This window comes from Drechmeria coniospora, chromosome 03, assembly GCF_001625195.1.
Source record: "Drechmeria coniospora strain ARSEF 6962 chromosome 03, whole genome shotgun sequence".
In the NCBI taxonomy this organism is placed as follows: domain Eukaryota; kingdom Fungi; phylum Ascomycota; class Sordariomycetes; order Hypocreales; family Ophiocordycipitaceae; genus Drechmeria; species Drechmeria coniospora.
Genome location: NC_054391.1, coordinates 1,314,493 through 1,336,597, shown reverse-complemented (window position 1 = coordinate 1,336,597; position 22,105 = coordinate 1,314,493). Strand labels below are relative to the sequence as shown.

The 22,105-nt window shown below is 59.1% G+C and overlaps 7 protein-coding genes across 7 annotated transcripts; 1 reads left to right on the top strand and 6 right to left on the bottom strand.

Moving 5' to 3' along the window:
* Positions 1-90: 90 nt before the first annotated feature.
* DCS_06235 (37S ribosomal protein Mrp10) lies at positions 91-424 on the bottom strand (the record flags this gene model as incomplete). Its single annotated transcript, XM_040803526.1, has 2 exons — positions 91-257; positions 313-424. The coding sequence occupies 2 exons, from the start codon at positions 422-424 to the stop codon at positions 91-93; spliced, it is 279 nt and encodes a 92-aa protein (XP_040653630.1).
* Positions 425-1,143: 719 nt separating this feature from the next.
* DCS_06234 (negative regulator of DNA transposition) lies at positions 1,144-2,836 on the bottom strand (the record flags this gene model as incomplete). The annotated part of the gene is made up of 3 exons (XM_040803525.1): positions 1,144-2,291; positions 2,358-2,684; positions 2,752-2,836. The coding sequence occupies 3 exons, from the start codon at positions 2,834-2,836 to the stop codon at positions 1,144-1,146; spliced, it is 1,560 nt and encodes a 519-aa protein (XP_040653629.1).
* A 373-nt stretch (positions 2,837-3,209) lies between these two features.
* DCS_06233 (uncharacterized protein) lies at positions 3,210-4,085 on the top strand (the record flags this gene model as incomplete). The annotated part of the gene is made up of 5 exons (XM_040803524.1): positions 3,210-3,236; positions 3,290-3,430; positions 3,495-3,800; positions 3,854-3,912; positions 3,962-4,085. 5 exons carry the CDS (start codon positions 3,210-3,212, stop codon positions 4,083-4,085), a joined length of 657 nt encoding a protein of 218 aa, XP_040653628.1.
* A 3,894-nt stretch (positions 4,086-7,979) lies between these two features.
* Positions 7,980-9,068, bottom strand: DCS_06232 (dual specificity phosphatase; the record flags this gene model as incomplete). Its single annotated transcript, XM_040803523.1, has 1 exon — positions 7,980-9,068. One exon carries the CDS (start codon positions 9,066-9,068, stop codon positions 7,980-7,982), a length of 1,089 nt encoding a protein of 362 aa, XP_040653627.1.
* Positions 9,069-11,428: 2,360 nt separating this feature from the next.
* Positions 11,429-13,462, bottom strand: DCS_06231 (zinc finger domain-containing protein; the record flags this gene model as incomplete). Its single annotated transcript, XM_040803522.1, has 3 exons — positions 11,429-11,900; positions 11,957-12,979; positions 13,074-13,462. The coding sequence occupies 3 exons, from the start codon at positions 13,460-13,462 to the stop codon at positions 11,429-11,431; spliced, it is 1,884 nt and encodes a 627-aa protein (XP_040653626.1).
* A 4,661-nt stretch (positions 13,463-18,123) lies between these two features.
* DCS_06230 (uncharacterized protein) lies at positions 18,124-18,783 on the bottom strand (the record flags this gene model as incomplete). Its single annotated transcript, XM_040803521.1, has 1 exon — positions 18,124-18,783. The coding sequence occupies one exon, from the start codon at positions 18,781-18,783 to the stop codon at positions 18,124-18,126; it is 660 nt and encodes a 219-aa protein (XP_040653625.1).
* Positions 18,784-21,481: 2,698 nt separating this feature from the next.
* Positions 21,482-21,853, bottom strand: DCS_06229 (uncharacterized protein; the record flags this gene model as incomplete). Its single annotated transcript, XM_040803520.1, has 1 exon — positions 21,482-21,853. The coding sequence occupies one exon, from the start codon at positions 21,851-21,853 to the stop codon at positions 21,482-21,484; it is 372 nt and encodes a 123-aa protein (XP_040653624.1).
* Positions 21,854-22,105: the final 252 nt, after the last annotated feature.

Here is a 22,105-nt window from a genome sequence, read left to right as displayed (position 1 = left end):
CATCATCTTCCCCGTTGCACCGAGCAAGCCGTTGGGCCTGGAGGGATTTCGGCTTGGTCGATCGACAGGGAGCTCTGGGGAGAAGGGTGACTACTTTCGCTTCGGCGTACTGGTGACGTACTTTTGCATGCGAGAAAGATGGTAATTGATCGTGTTGGCAGCGGCGGGCGGAGGTGGGGGGCCGTCCATGCAACGTCGTAGCTGCGTCTCGATGGCGGCGCATCCAGCGGCGTTGTAGCCTGCGGATGCCCAGCATGCTGCCATTCTCGTCAACAGATTGAGCCTTGTCTTGTGTAAGGGAGACCGACGAACCTAGGACACTTGACATGATCACGATGCAAGGATTCTCGGGTTGCCGCTTGGGGTTGTGGACGCGAAGAGTCTTGAGGGGCGGAAGCCGAATGGGCTTGTGCCCTCCGGACATGATGGCCGAGCGCGCGTGAGAACAGAGGCAGAGAGGGAAGAGAAATAGAAAGATAGAGGCGCCCGAAGAGGGAAGGGAGGAGAGTCAATTTCAGATGGCGGGCTGTCGGGCCTACAGTACTTGACGATAGGCCTGCCTACCTTTGTACTTTCGGATGCTGGTCGTGAAGCTTCCTGAATTGAATCCATGGTGTCACGTGCCGTGGAATGGCGGCTTCGAAAGGTCACGTGTTGGCTTGGTCAGCGATGTGTGAGCCGGCATCTGGTGAACCAAGCCGAGTAAAATTCATTATTATGGACAAGGTACGAACTTGGAGAATTCCAGCCTAGACCTATTTATCGATATAGCGAGCAGCCACGAGGGTCAGAAGCAAGATAAATTGCATGGTTGTTGCAGAATGACTTGGCCGACAGAATACAGTATGCGCCTTGCGGTGGTGACTGACCTGCCTCCGACCAACCAGGTGGGAAATGCGAATGGCTCCATGCCTGGCTCGTACATGGCTTGTAGGTGGCAATGGGATTGACGAACTTCACGTGCAAGCCCAGGATCCAATTTTTGGATGTGGTCCATCGTTGTCTATTTCAACTTGCAATACTCCGTAAACGCCTACAATATTGAGTAATTTTTTGTATCATTACATCATATATGGACATGGGATCTCTGCTGGAAACTAATGAATGCTGGCCCTCGTGTCATGCAGTAGACACGAACACCATTCACCCCACCACATCGAATGCTTCCTCCATGTCCAAGTCGTCGGCAGCACGTCGTGAGTTGCCTGCAGCAGCCCAGCCTTGTCGCACAGGCACCCGAGACACCGGCGGAGAAGCAGCCACCTGGCTAGGCTTGACCGGTTTCAGGGGTTGACCGGGCTTTGCTGGCTTCTCTTTCCCCTCCTCCTCCTCCTCCTCCTCGTCTTCTCCGTCCTCGACACCGCCGTCACCCTCTTCATCCCCCGCCTCATCGTCGTCATCGTCGTCAGCCTCGCCATCGTCGTCAGCCTCGCCATCGTCATCGTCGTCATCGTCATCGTCGCTGCTGCCAGAACCTTCGCTATCACCATCGCTGCCCGGGTCGTAGTCTTCCTCATCCTCGTCCTCATCATCCTGCAGCTCTTGCTCGACCTCGGCTTCGGCACGCTGAAGCTCTGTCATACCGTCGCTGGCGGCGTTGCCATCCGGGCCCTCCTCGCCGTTCCGCTTCGCTGCCCGGTTCTCGGCCAGCTGAAGCTTGCCCTTCCTTTGTTCTGCCATGCTCCGGTCTTGTAGATGGTTCTGCTTTATGTAGTCGTCGATGCCGTTGTAGTCTTGTTGATCGATCATGGCAAACTCAAACTCCTCGGTGGCCTCGCCTTCGCCGGCGAAGACCTCGACAATAACGTTGAAAGTAATCTGCAGGATGTTTGTATAGCTGGTGGCGGCGATCCGGTCGAGGGGAATGAAAATCAAGGGCTTCTTGAATCCCCACAGAATCCCGTTCTCGAGAAAAAACAGATAGCCGTCCTTGGAGCCCCGGAAACCGGCCACGTGGACGGCTTTTTCGTTCGGCCGGTGCGCTTGCCTGATTACGCTGCAGAACTTGTTGGGGTTGGCGGAGACGATTTGGACGGCGTGGCCAGCCGCCTTGAGTCGCATTTCGAAGGCCCAGTGGAAGAGGGACTTGTACGTGTCCGAGACGGAAGCTGCTTTCCCGGCATCGCTGCCACCGATGGTGCCCTCCTTCGGGGCGGTCAAGGGAACGGTGAAGACGAGCGGCTCCGCAGCGGACGGGTTGCTTTTGGAAGCGAGGCACGTGCCGCGAGGGAAAAGGAGGTAGTTGTGTTGGACCTGTGCCTTGTCCGGGACTGGTAGGTAAAATGCATACTCTGCAGCCTGTTAGTCGAATCCGAAACGAAGACTGCGAGGCGACGCGAGCTTCCAGAGGGACTTGCCAATGTCTCGCCACGCAAAAGTCATTGCAGGTATCGGCGCTGTCGTTCCCGGGGCTCGGGCGTAGAGAAAGTTGTGGGTGAGACAGAGCTCCAATTTCTTCCGCTGGGGTGCGGACACGGATATTTCCTTCATCTCAAGAAGGACAGCCTCCTCGGAGGCATTTCCAAGTCCCTGCTGAGCCAGCGATCCATTGGCTCCATCGGCTTGACCAACTGCTTGGCCGGGGCTAATCTTTCGCCTCTTCTGCGCTGGCTCGTCGCTGGCCTGCAGCTGGTCGGACACATGTTTTGCAATCTCGTTGAAGAGGGCTATCCGGTCAGGAGAATCTGCGAACAAATGTGAGCAGAGGAGCTGGCAGTCGCTTCCCTGGTTGGTTGCTTGCGCTGCGCTTACCAGCTGCGTGTTTGATACCGGCGAGGATGTCAGGCCGCGATTGGAAGATGCCCCCCAGCCGCCGAGAGTCCAATGTGGCAGCCATTGTGGCAAAGGGCCGCAGAGATTCGACGGGAGAACGAGCGGTCTACCGGGTGACGATGGGTTGAGATTGATTGTCGGTATCGTTAGGATGTGGCCGAAAGGTTCAGATTGACTCCGTGCTTGCAGACCAGGAATAGGCAGTCACCAATAATAGCCGTAAAGGTTCATTTTCAGCACACCTGGTATTAATACTCCGTAAGTACATGCATTTTACTGTAATTATTAGCACGGAGTACGGAAGTGTACATGGAAGTACTTTTCATTGTACGGAGCACAACTGCAATACGTAAGTTCTGCACATGTACTGTAAGTACTCAAGTGTTTAGGCAGCTCAGAGTCGGTCAACTGTTTGCGGTGATTAGTCATCATGATCCATGGAGGGGAATGACCTCGACGTCGACGTGAGTGCATCTCCCTCTCGCATCTTTCTTGTCACGCATTGAATGCTTTGCAGGATTCGCTGGAGGTGTTTGAAATAATGTCAAGTCCGTTTCCCAACCTATACACACATCGAAAGGTCGCAGAGTCATCGGCCAAGGCCTGCGACATATGCTACAAGTCGAGCACGTCGGTTCTGATTACGGCAGACAAGAAGGTGAGCACTGGTTCGATCATGAATGCCATCATCGTCCCGTGCTCTAGTGGTCTGACCTTTGTAGGATTTCTTTTACGTATGCCCCGTTCATCTCAAGGACCGGAACTTTTGTTCTCCCAAGATTGATGAGGAAGCGGCCAAAGCCAAGAAGGAGAAGGAATTGGCAGCGGAGATAGAGGAAGTGAAGAAGGAGTACGAGGAGAAGCAGCGGAGGAAGAAGGAAGCCAAAGAAGAAGCAAAGGAAAAAAGGAAGGCAAAGGATGAAGACAAAGGCAAAGGCAATGACAAAGACAAGGACAAGGACAAGGACAAGGACAAGGACAAGGGCAAAAACAAGGACAATAAGGATGACGATAAAAGCGACAGCGAAGTGAGTTTGCCACGGTCATGGCGTGATTTGGCGGTGCTAACTCCGAATGGCAGAAAGTGGACGACAAGACAGAAGCTCAAGAAGAGGAACCGAGAATCTTTGAGCTTAGGAGGTCTGGCTTTGGCACGGATCTCACTTCATGCTCGCTAACTTCTCCTTAGCGCATTTTACCAGCAACGGCTTCAACGAAAGCGCCAGGCCGAGAAGGCAAAGAGAGATCGCGAGCGGGCCTCACAGCCCGACTACTTTCCATCTGTTCCGACCAACGTACCTGGCAAGAAATGACCAGAACATCGCGGAAGAATTTGAAAACGTAACAGCTCCCGGCAGCGGTTAGAGTGAACATGCGCCAGCTCATCACGCTACGCCTTCAACTTCCATGGCAACAAGAGAGGGCGACTCTAAGGCCCAATGGAGAGACGGGCACCGGGCTTCACCGATCGTTCCATGCACGTTGCCATTCGTTTGACTCGAGTGTGCGTCCCACGGTCGATCAATGGCTGTCTGGCAGAATTGGGCTGTTGCTTTTGATTGCTCCGAGATAGCAGCGATGGAGACGACGAGGTTGGAGCTTTCACCATGCACCGCATTGCATTGCTAATGAATCACAGCCAATCCAACAAGACTTTCGACTGTGCGCATGAAATCACCCCTTATCCATGCATCGCCGTAACCTAGGAGACCATTCGATGCTGCGTACATGAGACGAGACTTGGCCACATATTGCGCCCACATCGTCCTCCAAGGAGGCTTCCGCCTGTCTACAGCTCCTAGTAGTAGTGATGGCGCGCGCTCATTGCATCATAACATACGACTTCATTGCAATCATTTCGTCCAACCGGGGAATCCCCCATTGATGGAAATAATTCCCGCCGATTCCCTGTTCTGATATACGCAACATTATTTCGTCCAAAAGTGCAGTACGGCGCTGGATAAAAACCTGCATATGGGCCAAGGATCTCCCGCGAGAGCTAGCGCTTACATCGCCATCACCACTCGGCGAGGCGACGGTGCTGCCAGTGCCACGATTTGCCAACAATGACGAGACAATGACAACATATCTGGTATTCGCCCGTCAGACGGGCTGCTTGCGTATCGGATCCAGAGTGAACGTCAGTACGCACCGACGTGCCATCATTGAAGCTCTCTGGGCCGCAAGCCTGCCATGCTGCCGTTCAGACGGATGCCGTCTCTCAACGTGTCGTCTCAACTTCTTGTCTCACCCTCACACAGTCGACGGGCGACGAACGCCTCCCACTTGACTTTGATTATGGCAGGCAAATCTGCCCATGATTGTACGGCTGGTGGTGCAAGAACCTACGCAGTCCCGTTTCGATGCGGAGTGGCTGCAGTATCTTGCTAACCCCCGCCCTCACCCCCCCCCCCCCCCCGGCGCATCTGACACAGTGCACATGCTGAAAAGATGACCGACGCTTGCATGTCACCTACCTCAACGAGGATACCGAGCTGGCAGATTTGGCTCCAACATGGCGTCGGGTATTCGTTGTGTCCACTGACTCGGACGAGATCACCAATCCGTGGCACCGCTGCTTGCTTTGCGAGAAGTCCTGTCCAATGCCTCTCTCACAAACCGAAAGGTCCCATCGTTTTCCTGTGTCATGTGTCGTACGTTGCGCTGGTTGCGCTTGTCGCAGCTTACTGGGTGTGTCGTTCACCTTGATCAGGTTGCAAAGCAGGGAAGGAGGACGCGGCCGTTCCCCTCCGGCTAGGCGCCAGGATCATCATCGAACGACGGGATATACGAGCATGAGGATGAACGTTGAACACGCTGAGATACCCGCCGACCTTGGTGCCAATCGATAAGTGGCTGAAGGCACGGCACTGGACCACTACGAGCTCTCTAGCTTGGGCGTCGTGCTGAAGAGGCCTTCATTTGTGTGTGGACGCTACGTCGAGCTCACTTGTAGCCGACGACCAAGTCTATATTTACATCACCCTTCTCCTACCTGCCGCCGTCAGCACCTGAATCCGAACATGGTCGGACCCCTCTGTTGGAACCCCATGGTTGCCTCGAGACCAACCGGTGGTACCACATAGTCACAGGACGACGGCAGTCAATCTATAAACTGGAATCAAGAAGAAGGAATATCGCCATCAGACGGTGGCTTTTTCAACAGCTATGAGAAGCAAGGAAAAGACAAGAAACAAGGAGGGTATCACGTTGGTCCTTGCGTGCATGTGGTGAGATTTAAAAGCCACTCGTCACGCGTGGATGACCGGGGGGGTCAGCGCAGAGATGTAAGCAAGGGGGTAGAGTTGGAAGACTTCAAGATAGATGACTGCCAAGCGTCGCAAAGCGGTCTATCGACAGCGGGGAGAGGAGAGGGGGGGGGGTTCCGAGCCAGTGTTGATCGTGGCCTTTCGGCCGATCTGGGGTTGACGAATGTCACGTTCATAGTGAATACGGAATACTTGGAAACGAAATGGACATGGATCAGCGAGGGAGGAAACCGGTTTGGTCGTGCGATGAGGCAAGGTATCCTCTAGCGCGATTTTCTTGCCCTTGATGCACTCTCTGGTTGCAGATGTATCCCCTGGAGGAAGTATAGCTGTGGTCGTAAATAGATGAAGATGCATGAATCGCTTGCCCGTCCGGAGGGGGGAGTGTATCGATGTGGGCGTGCGTATGCAAAGGCCAGGAAGGCGGCTGATGTGCACCGTTCCCCTATCAGGTCGACTCCCTTTACCGATTTTTTCGCCATCTTGTTTCGCACCGTGAGAAGAGTGTAAGACGGCATCTTGACGCCCAATCTTACGCCTCCACCAAACACGAGAAGAGTGCATCGCATACAAGAGTGAAGCTGGCGGACCTTGACAGCTTCCTTTCCGACCTTGATCAGAAAAAATGTCTCTGTCAGATCAGAATGCAGGATGGCGAAAGGTTCATGAAGGTCGTGTTTTGTCTCGGAGCGTCCATTCGAACCCCATATCCCCATACCAATATTCCTGCCAGCCGTCGCACCTATCCGCCTCATCCACTCGACAAGCGTCCGTTGCCACTAACTAGGGCTCGCGGACGCATACAAGCAGCTTCCTTGCTGCTGCTGCTGCTGAGGTACTCAGCATCACGAGCGATGACGAATCTTGGTCCCATCACTTTGCCCACCCTCCTGCGGTAGGGACGAAGAATGGATTGAGGCTACGGACCATGCACGCTTTGGACGCCGAATGATGCGATACTCACGCCAAAGAGCGGGATTAGAGGGTGATGGAAGGACGATTAGATGATGACGCGGGCGAGAAAGTGCAAATATCGGCCTTGAGAAGCGCGAAACCGGCGCCGATGCCACTCTCCCCGGCCTGGGAATGAGGTGAGGGGTGCATACCGGAGCGCCGCGCCGGCCTCGGGTTCCGGTGCCCCGGAACTCCCGATCATGACGACCCACCAAGCGCGACGAATACGAGAGCGGTCATCGCAGACTTCTTATCGCTCTTGGTGGCCACTGTAGACTGTAGCACGGAAGAACAGCGCAAGAGATCAGTGGCAGTGGTAGTTTCATTCATGTACCTGTTGCTTTGATTTTAGATGTACATGCCCCAGCCCGATCGGGGCGACGCCGCTGACCATGGAGCAGACGGCAGCACCCTGACTGTCTCCCTCGTTGTCCCGCTGGCTGACAGTAATAAAAGTCCGTCCCAGTGCAAGCTTCTGTCGCAATACAACGCCCTCTACCCCGTCAGGCAGATGCCCCCCCCCCCCCCCCCCCCCCCCAATCGAGTGCCTGCCTGCGAAATGTTGAAGGAGTCGAAGTAGGACCTGTCGCTGTTGGTCGTTCCAACGACGCCCCGTTACAAAATGCCCGGCGTCTCCTAGCAGTTTCGACGATGCCACGTCAGGTAGTTTCAGGAGTACGAGCTTGACTCTGCCATCTGTGCGAGGTTGTGCGTGAAGTCGGGATGTCCCACGGCAGCGTTCCACCACAGGCGTGGCGTAGACCCGGATTGCTGTCTCATCCCGTCGAAGTGCCTATCCGCTGTTCGACCCTTCATCGGCTGGGTGGTGAAGTCCAAATAGCTTGACCATCGGATCATCACCTGCCTCTCCCCACCCACAAATCACCTCTGCCAAGGCTAATCGATTCTGGAAGGCAAAATGGGGGCGAGAAGAGGGCAGAGAGGTGACCGTGCCCGACTTGACGAGCGGAATCCGAAGGGACTCTAGAGATTCCCTCCTCGTGTCCCACTCCCTGGTCCGGGTCCAGGTCCAGGTCCAGGTCCAGCCCCGGTCCCGGTCCCAGGAGGCATGCGAATGCCCATGGCAAGCCTCCTTGCCGCCTCCGCTTGTGCCTCGGTCTCGCCAGCGTTCCTCATCGCTGCCGGCGCCCTCTTCACCTCCTCGTCCACCCGCGCCCTCTGCAGCGACAGAGCTGGTGTCACCCAGGCCCCGCACGCGCACCGGATCCCTTTCCAGTCGTACCGCCCCACGCCGGCGCCGCAACGCTCATTGGGGCACAAGAGCCGACCACTGAGCTGGCCCTTCTCGAGCTCGGCGCGCATCCAGCTCAGAGGTTCGACGAAGTGGTGGGGACAGGATGTCTGCGGCAGTGAATGCGGTCGTGGTGCCGGGTTGTGTGCCTGGATGTACCGCGACGTAGCGAGCGTCCGCCGGCACTTCTTGCAGCGCAGGTTGATGGCGGCAGCGGTGCCGGCTACGTCCACGTCGTCGTCGCGCCCCTCCTGCTTCCCATTTCCCTTTTCCTCGTCGGCGAATCGCAACCGGCTCGGGGCCTGTCCGACGGCGACGCTCTCCTCCACCTCCCGCCTATACACCCAGCGTTGGTACGTGGGATGCGACTCGACGTCGTCCGGGCAGCCCATCGCCCACCAGAGGGCGAGCTGTTCCATGAAGCCGTCGTTGGGCTCGGCCATGGGCCGCGTGCGTCGGATGAGACGCAGGGCCGCATCAACCGCCTCCTTGCCCGTTTCGCTGCGCGGCCGCTTCCCGGCGGGATCGAAGCGGTCGGGGCATTTCCAGAGCAGGTAGGCTATCGTCGCCGATACGGAACGGGACTTGCCGGCGACGCAGTGAACGAAGACGGCTCCACCTCCCTGTTGGCGTCCTGGGTCTTTCTGACAGCATCGGTTGAGTCCCTCGTCGATGAAGCTCACCGCGCGTGGCAGCTCGATCAGCAAGTTGGTCTCGTCGACGTCATCGATGTCCACCACGAGATGGCGAAACCCGCGTCCGTACTCCGCCCAAGGCTCATCTTTGAAGTTTTTGACACTGGACGAGTCGAATCCCACCATGGATAGGACATGGGTTATGCCTCTCTCGGCAAGGGAGTCTGACCGACGCAGAGCCCACAGGCTGCAAGCGTGCGGAGGGGGCACGGTCAGCCCAACGTCGTCGAAGAACCAAGCGAGGTCGGCGAGGTGTAGCGACGGTGTACTCACCCGCCGAGGTAGAGCCCATCGAGGCCTTCGACCCGGCTCAGCGCCATGAAGGCGACCGTCGCTCCTCCAGGGCTACGATGGCTGAGTCGTCGCCTAGCACCTTTCTGCGAGCAGCAGGGTGATGTTTGGCCCGAGGATTGCTCGATCGAAATGGGAGCAAACCCGGCACAAATATGATGCTGGCCGGTATCTTCCTCGGAAATCGGCACCAGACCAGAGGCGGCCCAGTCAGGATACTCTTGAAGTCAACGCTTGCGTGCGCTGCGAATGCGTACTCGTCTTTGTGCCGTCGTTGTCTTGTATTGGCTGCAACTTTTCAATATTTCCTCCCCGCCTCGGTGGGATATTGAAACGGTGCACCGCCACAGCTCCCCACGCTCCTTTCTAGAAGACTATCGTGGCTCAGCCACATCGGAGTGATGAAGGTACAAGTACGGAGTACGGAGTACGGAGTACTCCGTAAGCACAGCTAAGTACAAGTATCACAGACTATCCGTCCGGAGTACTTACAGTACTTACAGTACTTGCGTAGTTTCCGTTCGTCGAACCCCCACGCCGTCCCGACCTACCCTGCACCTACCCTGCACCTACCCTATACCTAGAGCGGCTTGGTATCGATAAGAACCCCACCACAACCCACCACAACCCACCACCTACCCATCTTCGATCTGCCAACATATACTCTGTAATATTGCGATACTCATCCATATTTGTCGTTTCAAGGCCTGGATCCTTGCAACATTGAGCAATGCTGAGCCGGTGTCGTGACGACAAAGATTGGATGCTACCGTTCCCATCGTATCGTACTTGTATTCTAGGGGGGCAGTCGTCCATCGCTGCCATACCCCTTTCCCAGGACGACAACGGCTTTCGCCCACAAGGTTTCCTCGCATGAACAGAACAGAATCAAGCCGAAGCGTCGATTGTGAGAAATCAACGGGTGTCTTCTGCGCGAGTGGTCCGTAGCCTGTACCCGGTCGTACGGGTCCCTTGTTTTCGTGAGATAATACCTGCTGCATGATGTACCAGATACGCGCACCAATACAAGCAAGGCACATGTAATACTTGGCAACTGTAAGTAGGAACGAGAATTAAGTGCCACTCATATGAGTACTAATGCACCGCGTCCACGACACGGCTGCGGCCAACATCCGGCTTCGGATAAACGCAGCCTGCTCCGCCACCGTCATATATGATCGGCGGGAAACCTACATGGATGGCGGATCGCGACGCTACCACCCAAGCACCCAAGCACCCATCCGTCCTCCTTTGCCCTATGCACAACTGCCGCCGACTTCGTCAAGCTGAACGTGGCGGTTGCCGTCTTTGATTTGACGCACATGTAGTACGCCCCATGTAAGCCTGACCGCCGCGTCCCCTTCCCCGAGTCCTCGACAAACTCGGGGAAGCATCCTCTGACAAGCGGCTGCAGTCTGTGGACAGTCAGCCCGGCTTAACATTGCGCCAGGTGAGCCGGCAGAATGCTGAGCTGATCATGCTGTCGTCGACCGGATCAAGGCGCGTAAAATATTATCCGCCATCGAGAGAATTTGGCCATCTCCACCCTGATAATAACTGCATCGTCACGGCCATTGTCCCCACGCAGACTGATGCGGCGCCTGATGCTCGACCGGTCCGTGCTTGGACTCGTGCTTGTGCCGGCCATGGCGTTGCTTCCCGGCATGGACTCGCACGTCGTACCGTGCGCCCTGCTGCGGCGGAGCATCAGCCGGGCTGGGCCATCCACGGCCAACCGCGACGGGTCCAAATGGATCAATCGGTGACCAGAGGTGCGGTGCATGTATGCCCATCGTCCTCCCCGGAACACGCCGTCCGGTCTCACCTCAGTCCATCCAACAGACAGTGCACCCCCGAGCCCATCCCAGGCCCCAACGAAGATTACCAGCGCCACCATCCGTCCATCCATCCGCTCCGCTGCCCCGCGGGACGGGGTATGTTGCGACGGACACACTGCGCACGCGATGCTTTGTGTGTTTTCCCTACCAAACGCCATGAAGTAACTCGATCGTCGTAAAGTCGTTTCGTGAAATCAAACTCGCCATCGAATGCGGTGCAATCGAGCATGACGTTGCACAGTTTCGAACCTTGGCGGATGCGCCCAAGGCGGTGGCCATTTCTGGCACCCGGCGTTTCTCGGCAGCACCGATAAATCCGCCGGCGCGCACGAAGGCCCCTGGGCGCGTCGTGGGCGCTCATTTAGGTGCGGCGTCCTCCTCCACCATGCATGCGTTCTCCAGCACGTTCGTCCACTTGCCGCTGGTGCCGGCGTGACTGTGCTTCAGATGCTGCCGGAAGTGGTCGGCGCGATAAAACTTCTTGGCCGAGTTGCACTCCCTAAACTTGTGCACCTCCTGCAGATGCTGTATGCGCTCCTCCCAGTCCTGCTCCGTCGCTCGGCGCGGCGGGACGCCGCCGCCGCCGAGGATCCCGCCGGCGGCCGGACGTGCCGACCTGGAAAACTCATCGCCGCAGTAGCCGCACGCGTCCGCCTCCCCGGGATGGGTTGCTGACTCGTGAAAGGCGCCTTCGTACCCGGACAGGGCCGAGCATGACCAGGAGTGACGACGGACGTGCAGCGAGTTTTGGTGGCGCTCGGCCTCGTTCTTGTTCTTGAAGCGGTTGCCGCAAAAGGAGCACTCGTACTGCTTCTCCGCCTCATGAGCGCTGCTGCACGTTAGCGACGCACAACGCCAAGGCGGCGCGGAATGCACCCAACCCACCTCAGATCCTCGGCCGTGTCAAACTTCTTGGGCTTTTTCGGGCAGCATTCGCACATGAAAAACCCATGCATCTTGCCGCTGCCGCCACCGGACTTGGGCTGCTCGCCCAACCTCCTCGGGCTCGCCCCCGAAGTCGTCCTCGCGTGCGCCGATGGCCTGCCCGAAACCGAGCCCCTCGGGCTTTGCGTCAAGGACGTCGGCGTCATGTAGGGCGAGCCGCACGAGGTCGGGGAGACGCCGCCGGGGGAGACGCCGCCGGGGGAGCGGCGACCGTACGAGTTGGCCGAGGCGAGACTCGTGGGGGCCGTTGATATGTACGAGTTGGAGCGCGAGACGGCAGCGGGCGACATGGACGAGGCGGACGAGGCGGGCGGGACGACGGAAAGTCGAGGCGTCGGGGAGCCACGCGAATTAAGATCCCTTCGACGAAGGGCCTCGCCCTGGGCCGAGAGGCAATGAAGCATGACATGTTCCGCGGGCGGGCTCGCGGCTCGGCGTTTCTGGCCGGCGGCCGCGTAGGCATCGTCTTCGTGGGCCCTCTTGACGGAGGCGGCGTCATCCATCTCCATGTCCTCGGCGCCGATGAACTCGTAGCTGCATTGCGTCGACGTGGCGTCGTCGCTGTTGTTCCTTGTCGACCTTGCCCTCGGCGAGCGATCCGGATCGAGCGGCTCGTGATGCGGACGCCGATCCACGGGACTGTGGTGGAAGAGGGATGGCCGGGGCGAGGAAGCGGAGAAGATGACGGCGTCGGAAAAGCGGCCGGGAGACTCGAGCATCAGCTGACGAGTGTGGATGGGGAGCTGGACGGGCATGCTCAGCGTGGGGCGCGCTCGTGCATCGCCGGGCCGCCGGGCGACATCCCCGACGGACGAGGTCAGAAGCGAGCGAGGAGGTGACCTGTCCGTGTTTCGGATGGGGTCCAACTTCTTCAGGATGCTGTCCGCATGGATGTCGGCGGGGGTTTGGAAGTGAAAGGTGCCATGGTGCAAGCCAAACTCGGTCGGCAGAGAGTCGCGCGATCTATGGCCGAGGTGATTTCTGGTCAGCATCGAGCGTGTCCGTCCGAGGGCGCGCTTCGCGGGACTCGTGCATGGCAGGGAACGGCCGTACGTACCTCGCCGTGGATGCGTAGCTGGAGTACCCTTCATCGGCGTTGGTCGCGGCGGCGCCGACATGCCTCCGACGGAAGTCGTGGCGCTCCTCGCCGTGAGATGAAGCCATGCTCCCGTAGCCGCTGGCGAACGAAGAAGAAGACCGGTGCACGCACTCCCGGTGGTCTCCCTTTGCATCGTCGGCGTGACGGGGAAGATCGGCAAAGGGTAGGACCCGGGGCGGCGGCAGAGGCGGAGGAGCGTCGTCTCGGCTCTCGAGGCCCGGGATGGAGATGGCGGGGCTCCTGCCAAAAGGCATGCCGTGATGAGCTGGATAGCGTCCGGCGGTGGGAGGTACAATACTCGGAAGCGTGGGAGGAGGCGGCTCCCGATACTGCGGCGGACAAGCCATTGCGTTCCGTATGCTGGACCGGCGGCGAGACAGGCTTCGGTCGGTCAGGCGACGCGGCGGCGGCAAGTCATGAGCTGCGCCGACTCTGGGCGGCAGAGGTGGACGAATAAAGCAACAACAACAACGACGATGACGACGACGACGACAACAAAAAGGGACGATGGAGGCCAATTACGAATCGGCGCTTGTCATCGAAGCGCAGGACGGCGATGTCGGCCGCAGAAGGCAGCTGGCTGACGGGGCGCGGGCGAGTACTCGTGCCCGACTCGGGCGTGAGCTGAGCGAGGCTTCGCAGCTGGCGACGGACTCGGGTGGACGGGGATCGTCTCGGCGGCGGCGGTTCGAGGATGGCGCAGGCCCGGCGGGAGGGCCAGCGCAGCGTCAAACCGGGACGAGAGAAGGAAGGAAAAGAAAGGGCAAGGAAAGGAGAGAGGCGGCGGCAAGAGGACGGGTTCGGCAGGGTGGTACAAGGGAAAGAAAGGGAAGAGGAGTCGGGGATTCGAGGACGCGCCGGCGGCGACGTATAAGTGCTTGTATAAGTGAAGTGAAGGGAGAATAAGGTTTGGCTGGAGGGCTGACGACGTTTTTGTTCTCGGCGGTGGAGCGGCCCAAGAGTTCGAGGTGACGACGCCGGGGTGTGGTGGTTGCGCTGGAGGCGTGCGACAAGTCAAGCGGGTGGGTGGTGGTGGATGGGGTCAGTAAAATCAGCGTCCAGGCCAGCGTGGGATCGAACGGGGCACGGGTGCTCGTGCTCGTTCGGAGCACAGCGCTCGTCCGACTCGGAGGATGCTTGGCCCTGGCAAGCCCGGCAAGGTTGTCAGGACGTAGCGCCGAGAACGCCTTGGTTACGAGGCCCTGGCATGCAGGCAAGGTCGGACTCGTACGAGTACCTGCAGTACAAGTATTCGCCCGTACCCAGCTGGCACCGCAGCACCGTCTCCCAGCAAGCAAGGCGCCGAGGGGGGGGTGCGTGCCGGTTCCAGGTGCTGGCGGCAATGCCGTCGTGCCGCTTCCTCGTCCTCGTCCAGGCGAAGGGACAAACGACGTCTCGGCGGACGTGCGAAGGTGGTTTCCGCAAGCTCTGGATGCTCTCACCAGGCGTGGCGTGGCGTGCTCGGATGCCAACCCACGTCAAACCTTTCGCTCCTGACGAGTGCCGCGCCGCGGTGCATGAATCGGTGGGCAGCAACGCCGGAGCGGGCTCATCACGACGGCTCGCACGCGTCGTGTGCACAGAGCCGAGGGTCGACGGCCAGCGGCCGCTCCGTCCGACGACGAGAGGAACCAACAGCCTTACCCGGACAGGAGGGGAGACGTGGACGATTTTGGGGGAGGGGGGGGCGTGTAGGTTGGCGCTAGCTCTGGCCGAGTGACAGTCGGACCGCCGCTGCAAAATAAATTCCGAGAGACTGGTTCAGGAGACGGCGGGACTGTCGTCGCGGCTGGAATCAGGTCGAGTAAGCAGAGACGACGGATGGGCCGAGGGGGGATGTCATGTCATACCTGTCGAAGTTGGTGTTGATGGCCACCTGCTCCGCAGACGAAGCACGGAGAAGAGGAGGGACGACCAACGAGCGAGTGCCCAAGTAGGCGAGCTGGGAAGGCACGGAGGGCAGATTGAGTCGAACGGTGCGCGAGTAATAACGTACCAGTACTTGGCGACGGTGCCGTTCCGAGCCCGATACCGATGTACATGTACAAGCACAGCACTCGTACACCGACAGTAAGTACGTACTTGCACCAACTTACTGCACGGTACAGTACTGGACAGTACAAGTGCAGGCAGACGGCAGGAGCTGCCTGCTAGGTACCCGTGCAGTTCGCCTGCCAGCCTACGCCTCGATGCACCAGCGAGGCACTTGTACCTGAGCATGCGTGGGCGTGTACAAGTACTTGCGCCGCGAGTACGGGACATGTATCGGTGCAAGTACTTGTACATTGAGCAGGTACATGCAGGTGTGCGAGTGCAATGCAAGTACTGTAAGTACTAGGTACTCGTAGGTATTCCGTACTGTCTGTCCATTGTATTATTATCAGTGCGCTGCGCTCGTGTGCGTGGGTGGTAAGCCCATCGTCGTACTTGTACATGGAGGCGCACAGAACACTTGGGGGGTGCGACTATTCGCCTCGACGAGTATTGCACTCGGCACACAACACAGCAGACGGGAGTACGCCAACACGTACTGCGCAAGCAAGTGTACAGGTACCTTTTCCGTGCAAGTACGGAGTACGGCAACTAGGTATCGATACCCCAAAGTGTGCGGAATACGGAGTACTTGAATACTCGCGGCTAATGCGTACAGCAAGTGCTGGCGAGCTCTCGCACGAGGGCCTGACCTTTTACTGGCAAGTACACACCCGCACACCATGTAGCGGTACTTTGACCAGGTTCCGCACTGCCAAGCGCTCCATCGCTGGCGGGTTTGATAATGAGCACGGCATGGACGATAATACAACGGGTACGGTTCCAGGCAGGGCGCTAGGTGAGCAGGCAGGGAAACTGCTTGGGGCAAGCAGGAGGGGTGCACCCAACGAGGGCTGTGAGACGAATGGATTCCCGTCTCTTGAGCTTGGGTTGTGGCGTTTGCTTCTTCCTTGCTTGCCACGCGGACTCGCGCGCAAACCAGCCGCTAATACTTGGAAACCTACAGTCACTTGACAAAAGTGACGATTCAGTTTTGGTAGCGTTACTACTACGAATTGAATGGACTTTTTTGCCACCCCTCCGCACCTACTGCAGTGCTCAGTTCCCCGTAATACGTAACAGGCAATGAACGGCTGGACTTGCATGCAACCTACAAACACGAGCAGGTGCTTCATGCCAAACCTGCCTGCCCAGCAGAGCTGCCCCTCTCGAACGAACTCTGACAAGGACTCAAGCCGCCATGTGCATGTAATTAAAGCGCCAAGCAGGCTGAAATATTTTACGCACAACGCAGGAAGGGAAAGCCGTTGCTGGCCCGTGTTTGCTCCGTCGAGCACTGCGGAGCGGTACGCCTGGTCATCGGTAGCTGCCACCGATCGGCACATGGCCCTCTTGCGCTCCGCCGTGAAGTCGGCGAGAATGACTGCTCGTCCCTGCGCACGATGCAGTCCTCGAGCAGGCACGAGCATCGCCAAGCACTTGCTTGACCGTACTTGCACAGCACTCGTATGGATGCTCTTCCTGCCACGTCCGCATGCTCATCGGTGCAACATGCACGAGTAAGTGGGTGCGTCGTGAGGGCGGCGAGGAATCCGACGAGGTCTGTGCAAGCAAGCAGGCGACCAGGCACGTTGCATGACGCAGCACCGGCGTAATGAGTACTGTAGAAGCACCAAATATACAAGCGAACATGTCCCGCTCGGTACGTACTGCACACCTACCGGTAGGTGGACGGAACGGAGGGCTGCGCATGCAAACCGCGCGTTGCAGCACTCCGGGCCGCTTCCTCGTGTCTTGGGACGAGTCGCGGCAGGTCCCTGGAGCTCTCAAGCCTCTTTGTCAGGGGGGTGTAGGGCCAAGGCCTCGAGGTGGGCCAGCAACATTTACAGTGCTTAAGTTGGGTACTCGGTGCATGCACTTGCTGTACATTGTCCTACTTGTGCGGAGTACTGTACTACGTACCTAGTAGCTGTACGGAGTAGAGTACGACTACTTGTACATGCTGTATGCGGAGTACATGAGACGAGTAAGCACTCCGTGCTGTACTGACATACACCTTAGTACCAACCTAGGTAGTACTTGGGTTGTAAATGCTCGTACAAGACCTCAATAAGTAGTTGACTTAATTACTGCATATAATCCATGTACGGAGTATCCCGCACAACTACGGAGTACAACTACTTGTACATGCATGTGTACATGTACTGTAGGTATCGCACTCCGTACCCTGTAGGTATTGTACACCTACATGAACATGTACTTGAACCTACACTTGCATGTACAGTTACGCGTATACTAACTGATAGTACTTATTACTTACTTAGTTGTACGGAGTACTTGTACGACTACTGTACGGAGTAGTTGCGATACATTTAACACGCAGTTGCACACGTGTGTACCTGCACACCTGGCAATACCTGCAGGCCTGCAAGTGCAAGCACACCCGCACACCTATGGGCAACTCCAGCATGCCGCTGGTATTACACGAGTAGGGCAGAATGCTGGCGTCTTGCGGCGGCTGGACTGGGGCAGCCACGCTGCGAGGAGGGCACGCCCGCTTTTGGTGTGAGCGTGCGTGCTGTGCTGTACTTGTGCCGCACCGTCGTAATGCGCATCAATCGAGTACTCCCTACTAGGTACTCGGCACTCCGTCAGGGTATTTAAATCGCTTTTCCATACAGTATTAACCAGAACTTGGCCCAAACCCACGATCCAACGGCTCCATCATCTGGCCGTGCCTGCACCTCTCCTCCTTTCCCAACCGACCGCTCGGAATCCTCATCGTGGAGGCGCACGCTCGGTGTCCTGGGTGCGTCGCGTCAAGCCGTCACAAGCAGCGCCGTGGTCCATTCAGCAGACGCTCTCGGCCGCCCCCTCCTCTCATGCTTCCCCGGAGAGCGCCCATTCTTCGGTGACATGCAACGCACGCATGCGCACGCGCGCCCACGGTCGGCTTCGGGCGCGGAGGCGATGGCGAGCCATCTGCACGTCGGACGAAGCACGAACATGACGGGTGCTAGACAGATCCGTGCCCCTTTCTTGCCGGCCCGACCGTGCTTGATCGCATCGTCCTGCGCGTCCATGCGTCGCCGTTCGGCCTCGACGGGTGCGGCGACGAGCACGACGCGGACACGGCGACACGTGTCATGTCATCGCCAATATTGCCGCCATCTCGGCAGGCCATGAGTAATGCGAGCAGTGTCTCGTCGGCAGCCAGTGTTGGACCATCCCTGGCCCCCCGAGGCCCTGCCAGAGTCGAGACGGTGACGGTGGCGGGAGCGGGTGCGGCGGGTGCGGAGCCATCGGAGTTGCGGCGCTCCCTGGTCTCCAGCCGATGCTGTGGCTGGTCCACGACCAAGGCTGCGACGGCTCGAAGCTGTTGTCCAGGTGGCAAAGGGCACAATGTCGGGGAGCGTCCGATACGTCTACACGGCCATGCTATTCCTTTGGTGAGGATGACGGAACAAACGGCCGGGAGCCACGGGGCTGGATGCGCTAGCACCTTGCGAGGCGAGCTCGTAGGGGCAACTCGTCTACAAGGGAGCACTGGCGCGCCCGCCACGCCGGCTCCGACTTCAGCTCGGGTGGAGCAGCGACGCCCCCGCAACGAGGCAGCACGGTCCCGAGATTCAGATTCCCGCCTCGAAGCGAGGTGCATGGTCGAGGCGGAGGCCATGACCACGATGGTGTGCGTGCGATTACACGGCTGTTTGCATCCGTGACGGGGAATGAGCAAACACGTCGGCCAACGACGCACGACGCACGCGCCTTTGCTCGTATTGATCAACACCTGCTCGTCAACGCCGCCAGCGAGCCATCAGCTGGGGGTGGGGGGGGGGGCATCAGCACGGGCAACCGAGGGCTTCTACGAGGTCCCTACCCGTACTGGCGACGGCCCCTTCAGCATGGGGTTGTCTCCGGACGATGGCGGTCCACGCGCGTCGGCAAAGCTTCTGGAGCTGCCTCGCATCGCTGCCAGCCAGGGCCTAACTGTACGGCGTGGATCTACGATCCGTGCAGCGGCGGAGCCGTGGACGGACGTCAACTTTGCCATGGAACGTGCATGGAGGCGCACAAAGGGCGAATAGGTAGAGCACTCTGGCGTGCCTCGCGTCGCCGCCAGCTGGCACCTGCAGCAGCGCGGATGGATCTATGTGCGACGCCTGGGCAGGCTGGCTGAATGCGCTAGCCGTCGAGGGGGTGCTGAGGGTCGGCTAGGGGCAAGGCGGATGGCAGGCAGGCAGGCGACAGCACGGACAAGGGGCCATGGCGTGCGTCCGCTCACTCGACGTCGAGACGACTGTCCTTTGCTGCTGGCCGGACACGGTCCATGCCGAGTCGACACGTTCAGCCCATGCGCAATCCCACTCCGTACCGAAGCCCGACGGTGGACGCGCGTAGCGACGCTCGCTAGTGCCAAAGATGCAAGACGTAAACGTCACCCGACACCTCATGACGGACCGGGGCGGCCGAGGGGACGGTAGGCAGAAATGGGAAGAATGCCATTCAGGTTCGCGCCCAAGCCGATCGATCGAATGGGGATGGCGAGCCACGGAGCACGGCAGTCAGGATGCAACTGGCGGTGCCGATGTACTGTAATACTCGTGATGCTGCGCAGGCAGACGCTCGGCGCTGGTTGCCTGCGGCAAATCACGAGCGGTACGAGTAGGTGTGCGGAGTACCGAGTAGTACGGCGTAGAGTACAGCTAATAATTACAGCACAGCTACTTTGCACTAAGCACTCGAGCGCATGCGCCGCAGATTGGCTGGGCAGGCAAGCACGCCGACGGGCCGGGCACAGCCTGCCAGGAACACTGTAGTGGGTTCCTAGTACTGCTGCGTCCCACCCCAGCGCCCAGTGCTCGCACCGAGACCCCCTGCCCACAGGTGGCCGTTCTACGCCGCAGCGCCACGGTCCGCCACAGCACCCAGCGAGGGAATCGGTCGCCGGCAGATGGCCGTCACGGGAATTCTTTGACTCACCGACAGACAGCTTACGTGTGCATGCTGCACTTGCCGCCTGTCCAGGGCGTAAGCTCCTCCGTGCCTCGTCGTGTCGAGCGGCCAGCCTCCGGCGACTGCCACGGCCCCAAGTGCATGCGCATGCAGGGTGCCGTCCGCTCGTCGTGTTCGAATCGTGTTCGAATTCACATGTTTCTGTGCGTGCCATTGTTTGTGCGTGCGCGAGCGTGCGTGCCGTCGAACGGACTCGGACGAGTCATTTCGTGCCACCAAGAGGCCGTGTCGTCGGTCAGGCAGGTCGCGCGAAAGCAGGGAGGGACCGCCTTTGACTTTCGGCGCGACGCTAGGGACCGTCCGCGTTTTCGTCATCCAGCCGAGCCGTTGGTCCGGGCACGCTTGGCCGGGCAGGGAATAATTACTCTGTACGGAAGACCGGGACTGGCGGAGGACCATCCATGCTGACAAGTGCTGCACCGGCGATGCAGTCACTTGACAAAAGTGACGATTCAGGTTTGGTGGCGCCACTCCTACAAATTGAATCGATATTTTTGCCACCCCAATGTACGTGCGAACTAGCGTGCTGTGGCTACTTGCACGTACTTGCATCTGGCGCCCAGTGAGGTGCCAGTGCCAGCTCGCTTCCTCCGTCATGACGACTCTGAACCTCGGACAGACATCATCATTTCCTTGCGTGTACTCCGTTCTTGCAGAAATATTAATGGCCCCAACCCACCTCTGCTCTTCGTCGTGCACTCACTCAGTCACTCACTAGTGCGCCGTGGGGCCTGGAGAAGAAAGTCAGAGGCTTGCCTCTGCCGCGTGGGCACGGATTGTGGCGTGTTTACTTCTCCATGTACCGAGTGCTCGCGCCCGCCCACGGGTTCTCGATGCCACCGCTGATGGCTACGAGTGCCGCTACGAGCATGGCGCGCACCTTGCCACCGACACCCGCGGCCCGTTCAAAAAGGGAGAGGCGGCGACGGAGAAGCAGAACGTTCGGTGCGTGCGGTCGAAGCGAGCACGGTCCGAGGGGGCAGGCAGAGGGCGGTCCGTTGGATCGCATCATCTGCCGAGGGCGCAGCGGCCGCACGGCGTGGTGCCCCCTTGTGCGCACCGCAAGCAGCGCACGGATTCGGCCATTGCCGGCGGCATTATGGGTGCATGCACGGCCGACTGTTGCGCGGGCGCACCATGCCTCACGGCGCCAATGCTCATGCGCATGCACCCTAGGCGTGCCCCTGCAACTGCACCTAATTACAGCGAGTGCAGTCGCGTGCGTACCTGTGCTTGCATGTGCTGTCGATGCCTGCATGTGCTGTCGATGCCTGCATGTGCTGTCGATGCCTGCATGCGCTGCCATCGCCTGCACCACGTTCGCCTGCCACCAGCGCTACAGGTGCCAGTGTGCCGAATCAGCGGCTCGCGGGACGCTGGAACAGGCCGTCGCGCCGTCGCCGCTCGGACGGCCGACCCTGTTCCCGCCGCACCAGCCCTGGGCTTGCTGCCAGCCCGCCGCCGCCGCCTCGTCCTTCGAGGGCGGCGGGATGGGTATGCAGGGCAGCGACGATGACGAGTTGTCGGCCGCCAGCTTCCATTTTCCTTTTTCCTCGCTCGTCGAGCATGGCACGTCGAGCTGCCGGCGCAGGGAGCACCGCCAAAATTCCACCACAGGCTCGATCGATGCTCGTCGTGGGCAGCCGCTCAGCTTTCGGTCGATAGCTTGCGGGACTGCCGCCGGTGCGGGTGGAGCCGGCGATGGGCCTGCCTTGGCGGCGACGCGACATGCAGGGAGGCAAGATACGGCGGAAAGCCAAGGGTGGTCAGCATCTGGGCTACAGTACGGAGTGCTCCGTACGAGCACCTACTCACAGTACATGCAGGCCGGCCAGGGGCCGCATGTACAGGGTGCCTATTGTAGGGGTGTGCAGGGGACGGAGGATAGATAGGTACCTACTAGGTAGTTACTTGTACGCCGTGCTCGGTGCTTGCATTTGCATGCACTTGCAACTACTCCGTACGGGGGTGCAAGTGCATAC